The sequence below is a fragment of the Benincasa hispida genome, chromosome 2 (genome assembly GCF_027475165.1).
Source record: "Benincasa hispida cultivar pf3 chromosome 2, pf3_genome.v1.1, whole genome shotgun sequence".
Classification (NCBI taxonomy): domain Eukaryota; kingdom Viridiplantae; phylum Streptophyta; class Magnoliopsida; order Cucurbitales; family Cucurbitaceae; genus Benincasa; species Benincasa hispida.
This window is the reverse complement of record NC_143479.1, coordinates 51,146,906-51,165,246: the sequence shown is the minus strand read 5'-3', so window position 1 is coordinate 51,165,246 and position 18,341 is coordinate 51,146,906. Positions and strand designations below refer to the sequence as shown.

Genomic DNA, 18,341 nt, shown 5'->3' with positions numbered 1-18,341 from the left:
AGCTGATATAGAATAATCTCAATACATTCAACATCAATAACTCTCATACGTGTATGTAAAAATGCCCCCAAAAGGCTAAGCACCCTTGCACACGATCCAAATCCTATTTGTGCACTAAGGTGGATCCCAAAGACCTATATCATATCTATCATCTGGACTTCTCAGATACCTTCATCTCCTTGAATATCGAGTGTCTTTAAATTAGGATACATCATTCAAGAATTTATAAAACTATTCTTTAACTTTAGAATATTATAAACACATTAGAAGCATCAAAGCATGAATAACAACTAGCTTTCCTTTGAAACATATGAGTTCAAATCATGATAGTAGAATGTAAATCTTAAAAAAATAAAAATAAAAACATGCCTAGGTCATAGTTCTTCCGAAGATAAATCATAAGACTTATAGTAAATAAACCATTCTCACCATAGCTATAAGCACTTCATATAAAAGGAAATTATGCTTTAAAACATTTAAAGAACTCTTGAGGGTGTGCGGGTTGGGCGTCGAGGGTGTGCGACTGGGCGTTGAACGAACGTGCTACTGGGCATCAAACGTAGGTAAGTGTGTGCGGCCACTATCACACAAACGGGCGTTGTTGCACTCCCAGTGAGTGTGTTGTGCATGGTTAGTGCACGTGAAACACCACACCAACACCTGTCGACAGCCAATTTGCCCGTCTGGCTTCTTCAACCTTCAGCCAATAGCCTCTTCTCGAGCACTAATTTTCACATTGCATTTTAAGTAGATAAAACACTATTTTCAGCCAAAATAATTCAATTTTCTTTCCATAAACCTTGTAAACAACCTCTAACCTACCTCCAAATTGAAGTTTCTAATTCCTCCTCAATAGCTCAAAATTTCACCAAAAGTCCACTTTGCTTCAATTGCTCTAAAACTCAGACCGACTTGAGTTTTCTTCAAATTTAAGCATCTTCCTAGCTGAACGTCACCATGGAAACCCTCGGTCTCATTCTTCACAGATCAAGCTTTGATTTGGCTACAAAATTTCTTCCTTTTCTCGTGTAAAATGGGCAAACCAAGCTTCTCTTCCTACCTCCTATTAATATTCTGGGTTGCATGTCTTCAAGGCACAAGGATTGGGCAGCTCATGTCACTAATTATTGTCCTTAAACTCTCGTTAAGCCATCTAATTTTCCAATTAAAGTTTAATTAATACAAAATTTTCAATACCTATCCAAATTAAAAGATAAATGAGTGATCTTCACCTCAAGCACCCCTCTTAGCCATACACTTCCCTCTTCATTGCCTCATGCTCAACCATGCCATCGTGTGCTACACACTTCTCCTACCTCACATGCATGGCTCACCCTTTACTTAGTTAATTTTTTCCCTCTTCCATTTTAAGTTCCACGCTTAGTTTATATACTTAGCAAAATTTTTCCTTCACCTAGGTTACCTACCCTTCAACACTTCACCACACAACTTCCTTCTTAAATTTTCTCAGTGCTTAAGTCATTCACATCATAAAAAACATTACAAACAAACTTTACTTAAGGAAATCGAAGAGAAAGTTCTAGGACATACATCTAACTTCCAAAAATAGTCTCGCACAAAGAAGGTAAAGGATCTGCAAGTATACAACAGACAGGATTTTTACATAAGAAAAATATTTTGCAGAAACAGAATTTCCAGAAAACATCCTTTGTCAGATACGTTGAATGCAAGGTGAAGAGTTGTGCGAAATTTTACAATTTTTTTATTCATATATATACACTGTCACACCACGCCCCAGATCACCCTCTTAGCCTAGAGAAGGGCGTGACTGCAGCAGTTATCAACCCTTAGGCTGACACTTACTGCCTAAAAACTCTTGCGGAATAACTCTGATACCAAATACAAATTATATGCAACGGGACGGCTGTAGGCCCACAATTTATTAACTTAGAAACTTAATATGTTTAGAGTATTTACAACATTAGATTTACAAGTCCCAAAACCCACAAACCCTAGTCCCTATATGAACAATAGTAACATGTGTACAATATTAACAGTAACCACCTAGCAAACGGTTACAAGTCTTTTCGTCCTTTAGTGGTAGAGCAGATACTGAGCTGTCTTCAGAGGATTTGACCGCTACCTGTGGGGGGGGGAGGGGGGGGGGAACAAAAACATTTGAAAACGGGGTGAGCTTACGCCCAGTGAGTGACCGAGAAAACATAGTAAATTCTCATGCATAATTTCAGAAGATAGTTTTATCTGAAATATAATTTAATGCAGCATAAACAATTTCCAAGCGTAATGTATATAAAACTGTTTTAAACATAAAACAGTAAAATCATTTCTCAAATCAAAGTACTGTATAACTGGTAAAATAATCCCAACACCAACTACTAGTCCAGAGAGAACCCTTTTGCTCAATCTCTGACTTTATTCACCTGTGGCCACATTAGGTACTACTGCTCAGATACCTTCTCCTTGTACTTCAGTATCGAGCTACTAGGATACCTTCTCCAACGTACTTCAGTATCCCGTTGGCTTGGTACCTTCTCAAACGTACTTCAGTACCAATAGATACCTTCTCCTTGTACTTCAGTATCTAGTTGGGTGGATGCCTTCTCCTTGTACTTCGGCATCGCATTTTACCAAAACTATTTATAAACAAATTTTCTCTTTAAAGCATGTACAGTATAACACATATACAACATGGCTTTAAAGATGGTAACGCATGCTAGATAAACTCAATACATATACATATGTAAATAGTTTTTCAACAATAAGCATGCGTTCAAACCACAATTCAAACTTGCTTGGAAACCACTTTATAAAACTAGTAGGCATGAGAATTATTTTCGCAAATATGCTTTCTGTAAATGTTGTAATCCAAAACAGCTTAAAAACATTTTAGTTCGAAAACATTTTAGCCACTCACCTCGAATTCAGGAACTTTTCACTCTAGTAGCTCCTCGGGTCCCTTTTTCACCCCTAGAATCCATATTCAACTTACAACTTAGATTACTCATAGTTCCGTATCTTATATGAAAATACTTCCTTCTACAAACTTATTCTAAAATGTCTTAAGAATATTACCCTAAAGTTTCAGCTTAGAATTCCTCGTGGTTTGGCCGGAATCTCAAATCTTCAAGACTGGCCCAGACTGATCTGACAGTCTGACCCTTCTACATTCTTCTCAACCTCCAGCCTAGTTCCTTTGAGCCTTTTCCTCCGGCAGCCCTATTCTGAAAACTAGACTTCCAGAGCTTTCAGATGATTTTGAATCACTCCAAAAGCACGAGTAGATTGGAAGATCTTCTCGTCCAAAATTGACACATTCCTTTAAACCCTCACTGCCCTCTACTTTCTCTACGAAATTTATGATTTTTGTGTGATTTGAAAATGAAATCCCAACTTCTTATTTATAGGCGTTCAAATTGCTCATGGGATTGACATCACGTACTTGGCTGCGTGGCCAAATGTTTAATCCTCCATTTATCAACATAAGCTGACTTCATCTTGGTTGAATGTGTTCTTCCCAAACGCATCTAACACAATTTCTTAGGGTTTAAGAATTTCTCTTAATCGGACACCTAGATTTTAAATGACGTTTGCCCTTACGTCTTCAATATTTGTTTGTATTTAAATTAGGGTTTTTAAATGCATAATCCACCTTAACGCGTCCAAATACATCGTCCAGAAGCTTGCTCGATCGTTTAATGCATAGGCGAGGCGTGGGTGTGACGTTCGAACAAGGCGTGGCTGACGCACAGGCTGCTCTCGCTCTCTCCACTCTTGATCTCTCCCACTTTCTCACTTAAAATCTCGCTCTCTCCAACTTTCTAGCTCAAAATCTCGCTCTCTCTACTCTCGCTCCCTCCTTCTTTCTCGTTGGTCTTGCTCTCTCCAATCTCGCTCTCTTCCACCTTCTCGCTCTCTCCAATCTTTCTTGCTCAAAATCTTGCTCTCAATGATCTCGCTGGTCTCGATCTGAATGATCTCGCTCTCAACGATCTCGCTGATCTCACTTTCAACGATCTCGCTCTTAGTTACTGCGAACATTGTTTGTCTTCGTGCAATTTCTACACGATTGTGCCACTAGTCACTTGCCTTCCAATGCTTTGTGCACAACACGCATTTCATATAAATTTTCCATACTTAGCCAATTTTTCCCAAATTTCCCAAACTCAATGTCCATATTTTTCTTTTCAAATCCTCATTCCTTCTTCACCATTTCACACTAACTTTCTCATCAACCTACTCAACTTATTTATACAAATTTAAATAGGGACACACAATTAAGTGGAAAATTAAGACAATTTAAATAAGAAAACACACTTAAGTGTAAAATTGAGATTCGGAGTTCACATACACACACTTAAGTAAAACTCTAAGTTTGATCTCTTCTCCTTCTCCTTCAAACTCTCAAACCTTTTACCAAGTATTTTATAGGGTTGTTTTTAAATATAATAAAATGAACCAAAATATTTACAAATATAACAAAATGTCACTGTCTATCAGTGTTAGAGCCTAATAGACAACCAGTGATAGACACTGATAATAGTTTATCAGGGACGATCACTATGTATCATTGATATACAGTGATATCTTACCATATTTGTAAATTTTTTTAGCAGTTTTGCGCTTTAAAATAACTGCACAATTTTATAATCAATTATCTCATCCCAAAACAAAATCTATATACTTTTAAGATAATTAGTTTAATATTACCTCAAATGTGAATGTCACACGTTTCAAGTCTAAATGTTTTTTTTTAAAAAAATCTATTTAACGATTTAAGTGGACCTCGAATAAAAGACTTGTTTTAGTTTTTCATTAAATAGTCTAGAAAATTTTTATTTTTAATGTGAGATTGGACGAATAGTAGTTTTTGTTTGAAAATTACATATACGAAGTAATGATCATGTTAAAGATGTTAGAAAGTCGAATCATTATATTATTTAGGTTTCTTTTTAAAAATCTGAAACAATAGTAATAATGATGTAACGTGAAATGGTAAATTAAACTAATATTTATATTCTCAAAATATTAAGATAAGTTGTATTATTGACCCAAAACATTAAGATAACAAGATTGCAATATCAAAAGCAAAACAATGACATTGGAATATGATATGTCTTAGCAAATACAAATAGCTTGGAGGGGCCTCCGAATCATCTTCAGGTGTGTAGGAAATGGTTGAACCAATTTGCTGAAAGTTTTGGGGATCTTTTCAAACCGTTTTTGAAATCAATGTAGACGAGACCAAAGCGCATAGTATATCCACTTTCCCATTCAAAATCGTCCAATAATGACCATGCAAAAAATCCATTTATCTTTACACCAACCCTACAATATATTCCAAAATATATCATTAATTAAGAGCATGAGTCCGCAGCAAATATCATTTACTTATTACTAAATGATTTATTTTGAACCATCCATGAAAAATATGTAGGCTCTGTTTGTTTTTTTTTTTTGAGAGGTATCTAATCGAAATCTTAGATGCACGAAATTATAAATATTAGAAATTATAGATGTTCGAGATCTTTAGATTACTATGTTTGTTTTATAGGAATATTTTTACAAATATCTAAGAATATGTTGATAACCTGTATTTGTTTCATTGGATTTTTACCTGAAAATAGATTAAATTTACATAAAGTTCAAAGAATGCTTTTACAACTGTTTATTAATTTAATAATCGGTTTGATATAATTTGAACTTATATAACATATTTGTTTTTACCAATTTTAAATTCTTTTTAAATTAATATAATAATTATTATTTTTATATGTTATTTTTCTCAACAAAATAATATATCATAATTTAAGATTTTTATAAAATAAATATTAATTTAAATATAAATTTAAATGTATTACTAAACAAGTAATAAGAATGACAATATAACTAAAAATATATGATATACATGGTTGACAATATTTATTTTAATTATATAATGCAAATGAAGGTTAATATATATAAAATAAAATTAAAAAGAAGGACAAAAATGTAAAATGGAGATGCCCTCAAGTTCGGAAATCTGAAAAAAGTCATGTTTCAGGAAGGCATCCAAAACTCTCCAAATGCTCTCTATACGGACATCTTACAATACCCGAGAATTTTCAGATGTCGGAGCATCTTACAATACCGCAAAACAAACACAGTAATTCAGATGCCCACTCTTTGAGAATCTAAGTTACGAAACAAACCACTCATTAACAAGGAACTCAAAATGAGAATAATTAGCTAAAGTATTTTTCTTTTTTTAAAAAAATTTAGTTACTCACTTGATTGATTCATGAAGTTTTTCGAGATGTTGTTGGTAGTATTTAACTCTACCCTCATCCTTGATTAATGTGGAAACATCAGGACTATCAAAATCAAGATATCCTATAATAACGAACTTAATTAGTGAATAAGAGATAATTCAACATGATAATAATTTTATTCTCTTATTAATATAAGAAACAAAACTCTTTACATACCATTTTCTGTGATGTAGATAAAGGGATTTTTATAATGGTTCTTTATATGTATCATCAGATCTTTCAGCCCTTCTGGATAAACTGCAAGCCAAGATGATCCGTTCACCTACAAGATTCACAAATTATTTGATAAAAAGGACAATTTCATAAAATTAAATTAGATTTAAAAGATTAAAACAAACCAATAATATAAAGTTAATACATGATTGAGAAAGTTTTAAATATATCTTTCAATGAATTTTCTAAAAAAGAAAATTGAAACTTTGAATGAACGTTTAGACGTTGATTACCTTTGGACCAATTGAAACTCCATTCCGATCAGCTACAGTTAAAAAAAAAATTTTGCAAAGTTAAAATAGAGAAATTTATGTGTTTATTTACCATGAGAAAAAATGGTCAAAATGTACAAAGGAAATGTTATTTTAAAATGCATACTTGAAGTATTGGCATGTGGATCAGTCAATAGGTTTGGTTTGTGAGGATCAACATTGGTATTATTTTGTGCATAATTAGATGTATAGTAATTTATTCCAATAAAATCATAGGACCCTTTGATCAAAATAGTTTCTTCTTTTGTGAATTTAGGCAACCTCTCCTTCACAAGAGCTCTCATGCTGGTTGGATAATCTCCATATACTATGGGATGCAAGAACCTACAAAAATATAACATTTAAATAGCTGAGAGAAAATAATATAAGTGATAAGAATATATTTCGAATGAAAACTTATGTTAATTTTACTTACCAACCAAGAGAAAAATCAAGAGCTCGAGATGTAGCATTTTTGTCTTCGTCACTACTTGAATATGGGACAAACCAATCCGAATACAATGTCACCCCAATTTCACCATTTTGATCTGCCTAAAAATCCCACGTGACAAAATGGTTGAAAATATATCAAATATTTTAAATTTACCTTTACTTCAATAACTTTATTAAATTTTGAGCTTTAGGTAGTATAGATGGAATTAACCAAAATCAAATTTAGGTAATACACGAAACAATAAGTATGCATTGGTATAATAAGAGGGAGAGTTTGTACATGATATTTAGACTTGTAAAGTTTAACTGAAGTAGCATGTGCGAGAATTTGGTGGTGACCAACAAGGTACGGTTCAGTCCCAGAATCACCACCGAGACAGTTAAACGGTTGCGAAGAAGATCCTCTGCCTGGTGCAAATTCTCCAGTTGCATAACCATTTAAGGCAAAGATATATTGCTCATTAAAAGTGATCCAATGTTTTACTCTATCTCCAAACTCTTTGAAGCAAAGATCAGCAAAGTCTCGATAATCATTTCTGAAATGAATGTTCACATTATTTCATTTCCTTTCCTTGAAGTACATGTTTCTGTTTTAAAATCTATAATATATTTTGACAATTTCTTTGTTCTATTCTCTTTCTGACAGATCTCATCTAAAGATTTACCCAAACACTTTAAAATAGAAATAGACAGCAAGCTTTGGGATATTTACTTCTAACATTTGGCAAAGAAGAAGTTGGGTTCAAAACAAAAATGGCTGGGAAACAAATCTGACTTATTAGGCAAATAAAACTGAAAACTTTATTTGACCCAAATTAAACTTTTATTTGAATATAATAAAGGATAGTACACAAGTATAGCTATTTAAGGTTATATTAGTTAATCTTTAATTATAAACTAAAATAAAATTTTCATTTATCATAGCTATATTATGAAGCTCATTCTATTATGAAGAGGGATTATTATTATTGTTGTTATTACTAATTATTATTATGTCAATGTGAGTAGGAAAATAAGAGGATTGATTTTTTTTCCCTTTGTGGACCAGATAATGGTATGTTTCCTTTTAATAACACTAGTGGGAATATCTAAATGATATTTCCTTTCAATAACACTAGTGGGAATATCTAAATGATATTTCCTTTTAATAATTTGTTATAAAAAATTAGTAATTCACACTATAATGTTGATGTGTTTTGTATTATTATTGTGTGAGGAATATGACCATTTCAAAAAAAGGTTACTCACATAATTTGATAACCCAAGAAGCCTTGATATTCATCTTCTAAAGCTTGGGGAACATCCCAATGAAAAATTGTAACATAGGGTTGAATGCCTACAAATTAACAATTGCAAATATTGATTGAAATTATGAAGCTAAGCCAAATAATTTGTCTACTAATTAATTACATGAAAGTGTTTTAATGATAATACACCAACCTTTTGAAAGGAGTTCATTGATGAGTCTGTTATAATAGTCAATTCCTTCTTGATTCACACCACCACTAAGCTTTCCCTCTAAATATATTCAAATGGTTTAAAACATAAATTAATACACATAAGTTATCAGTTAAGTTATATATATGCAAAATCTAATAATACAATTAAGATTATCTAAAATGATGGAAGTTAAACTTATAGAAGTGAGATTTGAAAAGTTAGTTTTATAAAGATATAATAAAGTCACTAAATCATTCATCAGCTTGACCTTAGTATAAGTGTTTGGTGTAAAATTTGACTTTTTTATGTGTGAATTATAATAGCGTAAGTAAATATCTCAATATATATATATAGACACACATATTATACACACACGTACAAAATAGCATATTAAAAAAAAAAAAAAGTCCTAATTTTGAGGAAAAAAACTAATAAAAAACATGAAATTTCGAAGTTTATTAATCGATGATATATGTTTTAATTAATCAGATGAATTCTGTTCAGATTAGAGAATAATATTATAATCCTCAAATCTTATAATTGAAAAATATTTATTTATACCCCTAAACTTTGAGAGTTGTATCAACTTACACCCTAAACTTTGGAGGTTAAATTAATTTAAATCATAAACTAATAATTCTATCAATTTAAACCTTGAACTTTTATAGATGTATCAATTTGAACCCTGAACTTTCATAATTGTATCAATTTAAACCCTCCATTATGTTTTAATGGGTACACTTGGGTTTAAATTGATACACATATGAAATTTCGGGGTTTATTTGACACAATCATTAGTTTGGGATTTAAATTGATACAACTGTCAAAGTTCAGTGTTTAAATTGATACAACCTATAAAGATCAAGGTTTAAATTGATACAATTATTAGTTTGAGGTTTAAATTGATACAATTCTCAAATTTCATGGTTTAAATTGATATGCTCTGCCCGCACAAAGACTAAGGTTTAAATTAATACAATTATTAGTTTAGGATATAAATTGATACAACCCTCAAAGTTGAATGATATAAATTGATATTTGCCCAAAAATTAAATATATAAAATTTGAAGGTAAACTTCTTTTACATATGCCAAGTGATATTTAAATCCTTACTTGGCAAGACTCTGGACCAGGAAATTGAGAATCTATAAGCATCAAAACCTATATTCTTTATAATGGCAACATCTTCCTGTATTATACATGAAAAATAATTAATCAATTAATATTTCACATTATTTATTGAATAAATTAAGTATATAAGGTAAAAAAAAAAAGTAATATTGGGGTCTAAAAATTGATGACAATTTTCTAATTTTATGTGAGTACATATATCTCACAAACCTTATAACGGTGATATTGATCAACAGCTAAATCTCCATTACTGCAATCAACAATTCTCTCTGAAGTTTCACAAAAACAAACAATGACCTAACTTCTTCTTTTCTGAAGAGAAAGAGTTATTTATTCTTAATTATTTTTCGTATTGAGAGAAAGGAAGAAAGAACCAGGGTGTTGATGAGTGTAGCTATCCCAAATACTTGGTCCTTTTCCATACATAGAAGCAGCACCTTCATACTGTTAAAATACAATATATATACATACATACGTATTATGCATTAAAATAATTCATTCAGAGAATCAAACAAAATGAAAAGAAGGTAGTGTGTTTTTATAGTACTTGGTAAGCAGATGATGAAGAACCAAAAACAAAGCTTTTAGAGAAGTTGCTTCTCCTTATATTGGGAATGGGAGAGGAATCTGCAGCCATTTAAAGCACTAAAGGGATAAGGAAAACAAAGCCAAGAAAGAGGCAAGAAAGAAGCCCTTACTCTCCTTCTTGGGCTTTAGTTTGATGGTGTAAGGCACTTCAACTTTATAATTGACTTTATATAGAAAGCTCAAGAGGCATGAAAGAGAGTTTTGTGTTCAATATTAAAACACATATACAAATACTTTTGGATGTTCCTTAGCTGCACTTATCTCTGTGCAGCCTAGAAAATTGCCCAATGAAAAATTGTCATATGAGAGCAAAATTGTTACTTGATAATTTTTTTTGTTATTCCAAAAAAATTATTTTTTTAAAACTTTTTTTGGTATAAAATGGGAAATATGGGATTAAGTGCAACCTAATCATTGCTCATATTAAAATATAATATAAAATCTATTTATATACATATACATGTGTGTGTCCTGTTTTGCAATATTAAAATGTCAAGTTTAGAGATAAGAAGCAAGGGGGAAAGTTTTATTACAAATTAATTTTTAAAATAAAATATTCAAACGTTCTACATAATTTTAAATTTTATTTTTCATCATGTCATACTCCTTTTCTGAATTTTATTTAAAAAATAACAAAAAGAAAGTTCTCTTTAAAAAAATTGCATTATTAGTCTCTAAGTTTTGAAGAATGTGTGTATTTAATCATTGGATTTTCAATATATCTTTTTGGTTCTCTAGCTCTTAAAACCAGGTGTATTTGATTCTTAAATTTTCAAAATATATGTGTTCAAAATTTTAAGAATAGGTTTAAAGAGTCTTTGGAGTAATTTTCATTATAAACTAAAACGATTATACAACATTCTAAATAAAAAATATATTATCTCAATTTTTTTAAAATTCAAAATGTTATAAATTTATTTAAATTAATAAAAAAAACTAGTTTAAGGTTTTTAAAAAATATTCTTATAAGTTCAAGGACTAAAAAGATACATTTTCAAAACTTTTGTTTTCATGTTGTTAACTTATGAACTAAACATACCTATTTTTAACAATAAGTCTAAAAAAAATACAACTCATAATTAAAATGGTACCATTTGAAAAGCAAATTATTTCAAATGGTAAAACTATTGAAAATATTTACAAGATATAGCAAAAGTTTAGAACTATCATTGATAGATACTGATAGACTTCTATCAATGTCTATTAGTGATATTGATAGACATTGATAGGAGTCTATCAGTGTCTATCAACGTCTATCATTGATAGTTTTAAAATTTTGCTATATTTTATAAATATTTTAGTTCATTTTTCTATATTTAAAAACAACCAATTTGAAAACTCAATTAGGACTAATAACACACCTATTTTATAAAATTCAAAAACTAAAAAAGTTGAAAGTAAATTGTTTTGGTAAGTACATAATTTTGGTTAAAAGATATAGTAATAATACCGACCAAACCTCAGCGAATATATCAGTAGTTAAACATATAATCTCAAGTAAAAGGTCACTGTCTTAATGTTTCTATTGAACATGCAATAGGGGAGAAAAATATATTATTCATTTGTATACTGACATTCTTTACTAATCATTGTATAGATTGTAAAATCGTTTTTCGACTGTGACGTGATGAGAGTACTAGAAATATGTCAAACTTAGTTTAAATATCCGAGTCCACCTATTGATTTTTCGAGATCTTGTTAAAAAAGAAAAAGGAAAAACAGAATAAAAAATTTGCAACTAATCATCTAAATAACAAACAGTTTAATAATATTTAATTGGTTCCACACTTGGGTTTTGAATGTGGAAGAAAAAAGAAACATAGATATCAACCCCAAATTTGTCTTTTTCTCTTTAAAAAACAGGTTCGATTTGATTATATATATTGTTAACCAATGAGATGTTGACTACATGTATAAGCTTAATAAACTTTTAAGAAATAAAAATGTTGAGTTTTCACATTTGAAAGATCAATACAATACTCGAATCATAATTTGTTGACCAAAAGTGTATTATTACAAAATTTAGGTTAATGATAATTTTGATTAATCTTATTAGGTTCTTCTTCTCAAAAGATTAAATGAATTAATTATTTTTAAAAAAATAAAAATTGAAGAGACCCCGCCTGAACAAGATGAGAGTACCTCACAATTTTTATAATATACATGGGTACTATTCTCACTCTCAAAATTAATGGAAATAGGAGAAATAAAGAGTATGTTCTAAACTTTAGGTTAATATATCATTTTGATTTTATTTTTTTTGAGTTATAGAGCCATTTTACAAAATTATATATACATAAAATAAAGAGACTAAATTTTTATGTTTTAAGAATACTAGTTTCATGCATGTGATATTTATTTATTTATCTTTAGATTGATAAAATAGTGTGTTTTGATACAATGTTCTACCACATTAATATTAAGAATAATTTAGGTAAGGATCATTGAGACTAATAAAAACGCTAATGTTAGACACAATAAGTTTTATTGTTGTTGCTATTATTATTATTACTACTATTATTATTTGTTTTTTTAAGAAGAAAAGTAGATATATGAGTGAATTGTTTCCATAGAATTGTTTAGTTAAAGAAAAACTAAATATGAACGTCAGATAAATCAATCGAACAAAAAAAAAAAAAAAAATATATATATATATATATATATATATAAATGGACGATAATAATAAATACAAAAATGAAACAAAAAAGAAGTTAAGTTGAAAGTAAACAAAAAGAAACAAAAGTTAGTTTTTTTTCTTCCCCTTTTGAACATACAAAAGATAGTTGTTTATACATTAAATATTAGAGAGATATATAGAATTTCAATAATTCTTTCCATACCATTATTAATTATAATTAAAGAAAGTCATAAATTCATAGAAATAAACAAATAGATAACTTAAAACATGTATAAGAAGGGTTGTTGATACGTATATTCGGAAGTTTTTCCTTTCTCTCTTTTTTGTTTTTTATTTTTAAATTTTTTTCTCATTTGACAAAGACAAACCACCAAACTAGAGGATTACATCACGAAAAATGAAAATAGAAAATCATATAGACAGAGGGGGAAGGAGAATAGAAGAGACACTATTCCAAAGGCTTCCACACAAGAGTGTGTGTAAGACATTTATGAGGTAACCCCATTTTTAAGATAATTTTAATTTAATTATCTTGAACTATTTTAATTTAATTATCTTGAACTATTTGAGTTGTATTTCAAATTTTTTAGGCTAAAATTAAATTATAGTGATGAGATAATTCAACTTAAATTATATTCACTAAAAGATTTGTGATATTGGATTTGATTTGTGAAAGTTTTAGAATTTAGGTAAGAAAAGGAAATATATATATTTATAAAATATAGCAAAATTTTAGAACTATCAATGATAGATGTTGATATATTACAGTGCTATCAGTGTCTATCATTGATAGTTCTAAAATCTTACTATATCTTATAAATATTTTCAACAGTTTTACCATTTGAAAGAATTTCCTTATTTTTATTTATTTATTTGAAGGCAAATTAAGGTTTTGGTTTGGAAAGTATTTATATATATATTAAAAGAAAAGTCAAGCCGCACGAAACCCTAGGTACCAAACCCTCATCTTCAACCCTTATTTTCTTTATTTCTTTTTTTTTTTTTTTTTTTTCTGTAGTCGCTCTCTCCGTCCTTCGTGTTCAGTCATGCTAACCACCGACCATAACTAGCAGTCCCAACATCGTCTGTTGTTTTAGTCGCTCAACTTGTCTTCGTCCGACTATCGCTAATTAAGTTCTGGCCAACCCTCGCTTTCATGATGATCTCTCCCCCTCTTCAATTGATTACTCTCTCTAACCCACTACTGGGTTGTTTGGTTGGAGGGAAAAGAGGGTGAGAATGGGAATAAGTTTACAAAGCCCATGTTTGGTTGGTGGGCTTTGTTCATTTATCTAGGAAAAGATAATTCCTAGGTTTTTTTCCCACACAAAGGAAGGAATTGAATGCCCATTGAAAAGTGTGGGTTTTCTTTTCTTCTTCCCCTTCCTATCATGAAATTTCTTCCTTTCAGTTGTGAAAATCAACCTCTTTGCTTTGAGTGCTGGCCATCTCTCTTCTTCGGTGCCAGCCATTTCTATACATTTTTCTGCTTCGATCTCTCTTCCTTTCTTCTCGCCGGCGTGATTTTCTGCTCCCCTATTTGTACTTACAATCTTTCCATCTTCATTTATGTCTTTTTTCTCACTTCAATTTATGTCTTTATTCACTGCTGTCTCTCTTCCTCTCTTCAATCTCCAGCCACTGATTTTAGCATTTGGTACTCAATAAATTAGAAATTAGGTCCATGGTCGAAATTCACTACTGTCGAACATTGCTGTCTTTATTCACTACTGTCGAGCACTACTGTCTCTCCTCCTCTCTTCAATCTCCAGTCACTGATTTTAGCATTTGGTACTCAGTAAATTAGAAATTAGATCCATGGTCGAAATTCACTATTGTCGAATACTGCTGTCTTTATTCACTACCGTCGAACACTGCTGTCTCTCTTCCTCTCTTCAATCTCCAGTAAATGATTTTAGCGTTTGGTACTCATTAAATTAGAAATTAGATCCATGGTCGAAATTCACTATTGTCGAATACTGCTGTCTTTATTCACTACCGTCGAACACTGCTGTCTCTCTTCCTCTCTTCAATCTCCAGTAAATGATTTTAGCGTTTGGTACTCATTAAATTAGAAATTAGATCCATGGTCGAAATTCACTATTGTCGAATACTGCTGTCTTTATTCACTACCGTCGAACACTGCTGTCTCTCTTCCTCTCTTCAATCTCCAGTAAATGATTTTAGCGTTTGGTACTCATTAAATTAGAAATTAGATCCATGGTCGAAATTCACTATTGTCGAATACTGCTGTCTTTATTCACTACCGTCGAACACTGCTGTCTCTCTTCCTCTCTTCAATCTCCAGTAAATGATTTTAGCGTTTGGTACTCATTAAATTAGAAATTAGATCCATGGTCAAAATTCACTACTGTCGAATACTGCTATCTTTATTCACTACCGTCGAACACTGCTGTCTCTCTTCCTCTCTTCAATCTCCAGTCAATGATTTTAGCGTTTGGTACTCAATAAATTAGAAATTAGATCCAGGTCGAAATTCAGTACTGTCGAACACTGCTGTCTTTATTCACTACTGTCGAACACTGCTGTCTCTCTTCCTCTCTTCAATCTCCAGTCACTGATTTTATGATGTAAGAAGGAGGATGAAAGAGAGGCTAAACGATCATTGTCAAAGATTAAACGGTCGTTGAGAGGTGAAGGCTAAACGATCATTGAGAAAAAGGCTAGACGATCGTTGAGAAAAAGGCTAGACGATCGTTGGGAAAAAGGTAAACGATAGGACAAGCGTCTACACGATAGGATGTAGACGATCAGGTGGGAGATTGCACGATAGAGGTAAGCATGTAGAGGATGGGGTAGGAGACTACACGATTGGGTTGAGCGTATATGCGACAGAAAGCACAGATAGGATGTAGAAGATCAGGTTAAAAGTGTACACGATGGAGAGTACACGATAGGATGTAGACGATAGAGGAAATTTGCTATATGATAGGTAAAGAGCATAAACGATAGAGAGAATTGATTAAGACAAAACAGATGGATGGATAAATTTTTATAGATATGGATGTCAACATATCTACCTTTCCTAATAATTTTATAGACCATTTACTGTAAGATAGAACACTTAATCCATCTACCTTTAAATTTTTCGATAGTAAGATAGAACACATAATTTTTTTGTTGATTTGTTATTCATTGTGATTTATTTGATGATTTGCTATTCATTCTGCACACTTAATCCAATATTTCATTGTGATTTATTTTTCGACAGTAAGATAGAACACACTTAATCCAACATTTATGTTGATTTGCTATTCATTATGCACGTTTTTTTGTTCTCTTTTGATGTATTGAATGAGTTGATTTGCTACATTGTGATTTATTTCTAAAAATTGTTTATTATAATTAACTAATGATGGGATAAAACATTTCGTTGATCATGTAGATATGAATGACATGCATTCAGCTACTGAACAACAAATTCTTATTGTCTTGTTGTCATATTTAGAGATAATAAAACAAGCAATGAAAACATCTTTTCTATTGGTAGTAATACTATTGTATAAAGGACAAACACGTGATAGACTTATGAGTGGAAGTTCTTTCTATAGGCATCGAATTAGACACTTAAACTTTTTTCGTCTAATACATGAGAGTGATTTAGCATGTTTTGAGATGACACGAATGGATAGAAAATGTTTTACTATATTATGTCATATGCTTAAAATAACTGGCAAATTAAGAGGCAAAACACATGTAGAACTTAAGGAGATGGTTGCACATGACGTTAAAAATAGAGTTATACGTCGACATTTTGCACGTTAAGGAGAAACAATTAGTAGACATTCTAATATAGTTCTGAACTCTGTGATACGACTCATGAGTTATTACTTAAACATCCTGAGCCTGTTCCTGCCAACTGCTTGGATGAAAAATGGAAGTGGTTTAAGGTAATTTTTGTTTTATAGTTTTGCTCATGTTTAAATATTAGTAGGTGGTTTAATTAATTTCGAGTCTTCTTTGTATGTAGAATTGTCTAGGTGCTCCCAAGATATGCAATTTATCTATGTTTTACCATGCAACAAGGAAGAATGAAATTGCTACTAATATCTTAGGAGTTTGCTCCCAAGATATGCAATTTATCTATGTTTTACCTGGATGGGAAGGTTTAGCTTCTGACTTAAGAGTTTTACGAGATGCTATATCTAGGAGGAATTGATTAAAGATTCCAAAAGGTAACATGTTTGATATTAAGATTGGTATGTAGTTTGGATTAGAAACACATTATACATACATTCTCAAGTATTCAGTTGGTATATTTAGGTTGTTATGATGGAACTCGAGATATACGCAACGGAATAAGGACCTAATTACACTCTAATTGCTTTTAATTTAAAGGAAAAAATGCATGCAATTGAAGAAAAACGGTAATTAAAAATTACCTTTGAAGCTCCCGAAACGCTTTTCCTTGCTGAATCTCTACCCGAACACGAACGGACCACTAGTAGAGTTGACCTACTATCCTCTGGACTCAGAACCGAGTTGTGGGACCTAGTGGATGAAGAAAGCTGAGAGAGAGAAAGAGATGAAAAAATAAGATGGAATTTTGGTTTTGGGTTTTCCCTTTTTTAGCCCAATTTTAGAAAAAAATTTGGCAAAAATTGATAAAACCTTTTCAACTAAATTGAAAAGCCCAATTTATAGAAAAAAACCATGCAACAATTGCATGAACCAAATCCATAAAGCCCAACACCTATAATCCACTATCTTAGTGGGTTTAATATCTCCACTATAAACCAATACCTAGCCTACTATTTTGTTAGTGAAATTATCCAACAAAAGTTTGGATTTTCCTACTTAGTAAAAGGGCAAAATATCATTTGGTCAAATTCAAACTTTGACCAAAAAGTCAACATTTTGACTTTTTATGATTTTTTCCGTGTTAACTAATTTTGACTTCCCGAGCATGAATCTGCATTCATTTTCTCGAAATTCAAATCACATTTGAATATAAGGTCGGTCAAAGTTTGACTTTTCAAAGTCAAAAATTCAATTCTTTGACTTTTTACATCTTTGATCATTTTCATTATTTTCGAGCTTTTGAATATGAACGTATTCATATTCTTGATATTTAAATCACATTTAAATATTAAAGTTGTATCTCTAAACTGAAAAACCCGACCACTATATCACATATACTTATCGATTTCTCTTTCTTCACCTAATTCGAACAATTCAAATTATTCTGTCATACTGTTTAAAGTTTATTCCATATGAGCAAGTAGGGGAACCTAATGAACCTATAGATTATGGGCTCCAATGTTCCAAGATTAGCTGGCTAAACTCTTTAGACGGAGCTAATCAACATTCGTTAA

General features: G+C 31.1%; 1 protein-coding gene across 1 annotated transcript; it reads right to left on the bottom strand.

Moving 5' to 3' along the window:
* Nucleotides 1-4,972: 4,972 nt before the first annotated feature.
* Nucleotides 4,973-10,514, bottom strand: LOC120071573 (beta-glucosidase 12-like). Its single transcript, XM_039023912.2, has 13 exons — nucleotides 10,326-10,514; nucleotides 10,153-10,222; nucleotides 9,989-10,047; nucleotides 9,761-9,836; nucleotides 8,648-8,725; nucleotides 8,456-8,543; nucleotides 7,488-7,743; nucleotides 7,191-7,306; nucleotides 6,882-7,099; nucleotides 6,737-6,768; nucleotides 6,447-6,552; nucleotides 6,249-6,351; nucleotides 4,973-5,307 (listed from the first exon to the last, which is right to left on the bottom strand). Exons 1-13 carry the CDS (start codon nucleotides 10,413-10,415, stop codon nucleotides 5,139-5,141), a joined length of 1,461 nt encoding a protein of 486 aa, XP_038879840.2. The 5' UTR covers nucleotides 10,416-10,514; the 3' UTR covers nucleotides 4,973-5,138.
* Nucleotides 10,515-18,341: the final 7,827 nt, after the last annotated feature.

Excerpts from the sequence above, each read along its gene's own strand:
- LOC120071573 (XM_039023912.2), bottom strand. The coding sequence starts at position 10,415 with ATGGCTGCAGATTCCTCTCCCATTCCCAATATAAGGAGAAGCAACTTC. Across the intron at positions 9,837-9,988 it reads ATCAATATCACCGTTATAAG|GAAGATGTTGCCATTATAAA; the intron begins GTTTGTGAGATA and ends TGTATAATACAG. Across the intron at positions 5,308-6,248 it reads AAACTTCATGAATCAATCAA|GGTTGGTGTAAAGATAAATG; the intron begins GTGAGTAACTAA and ends AATATATTGTAG.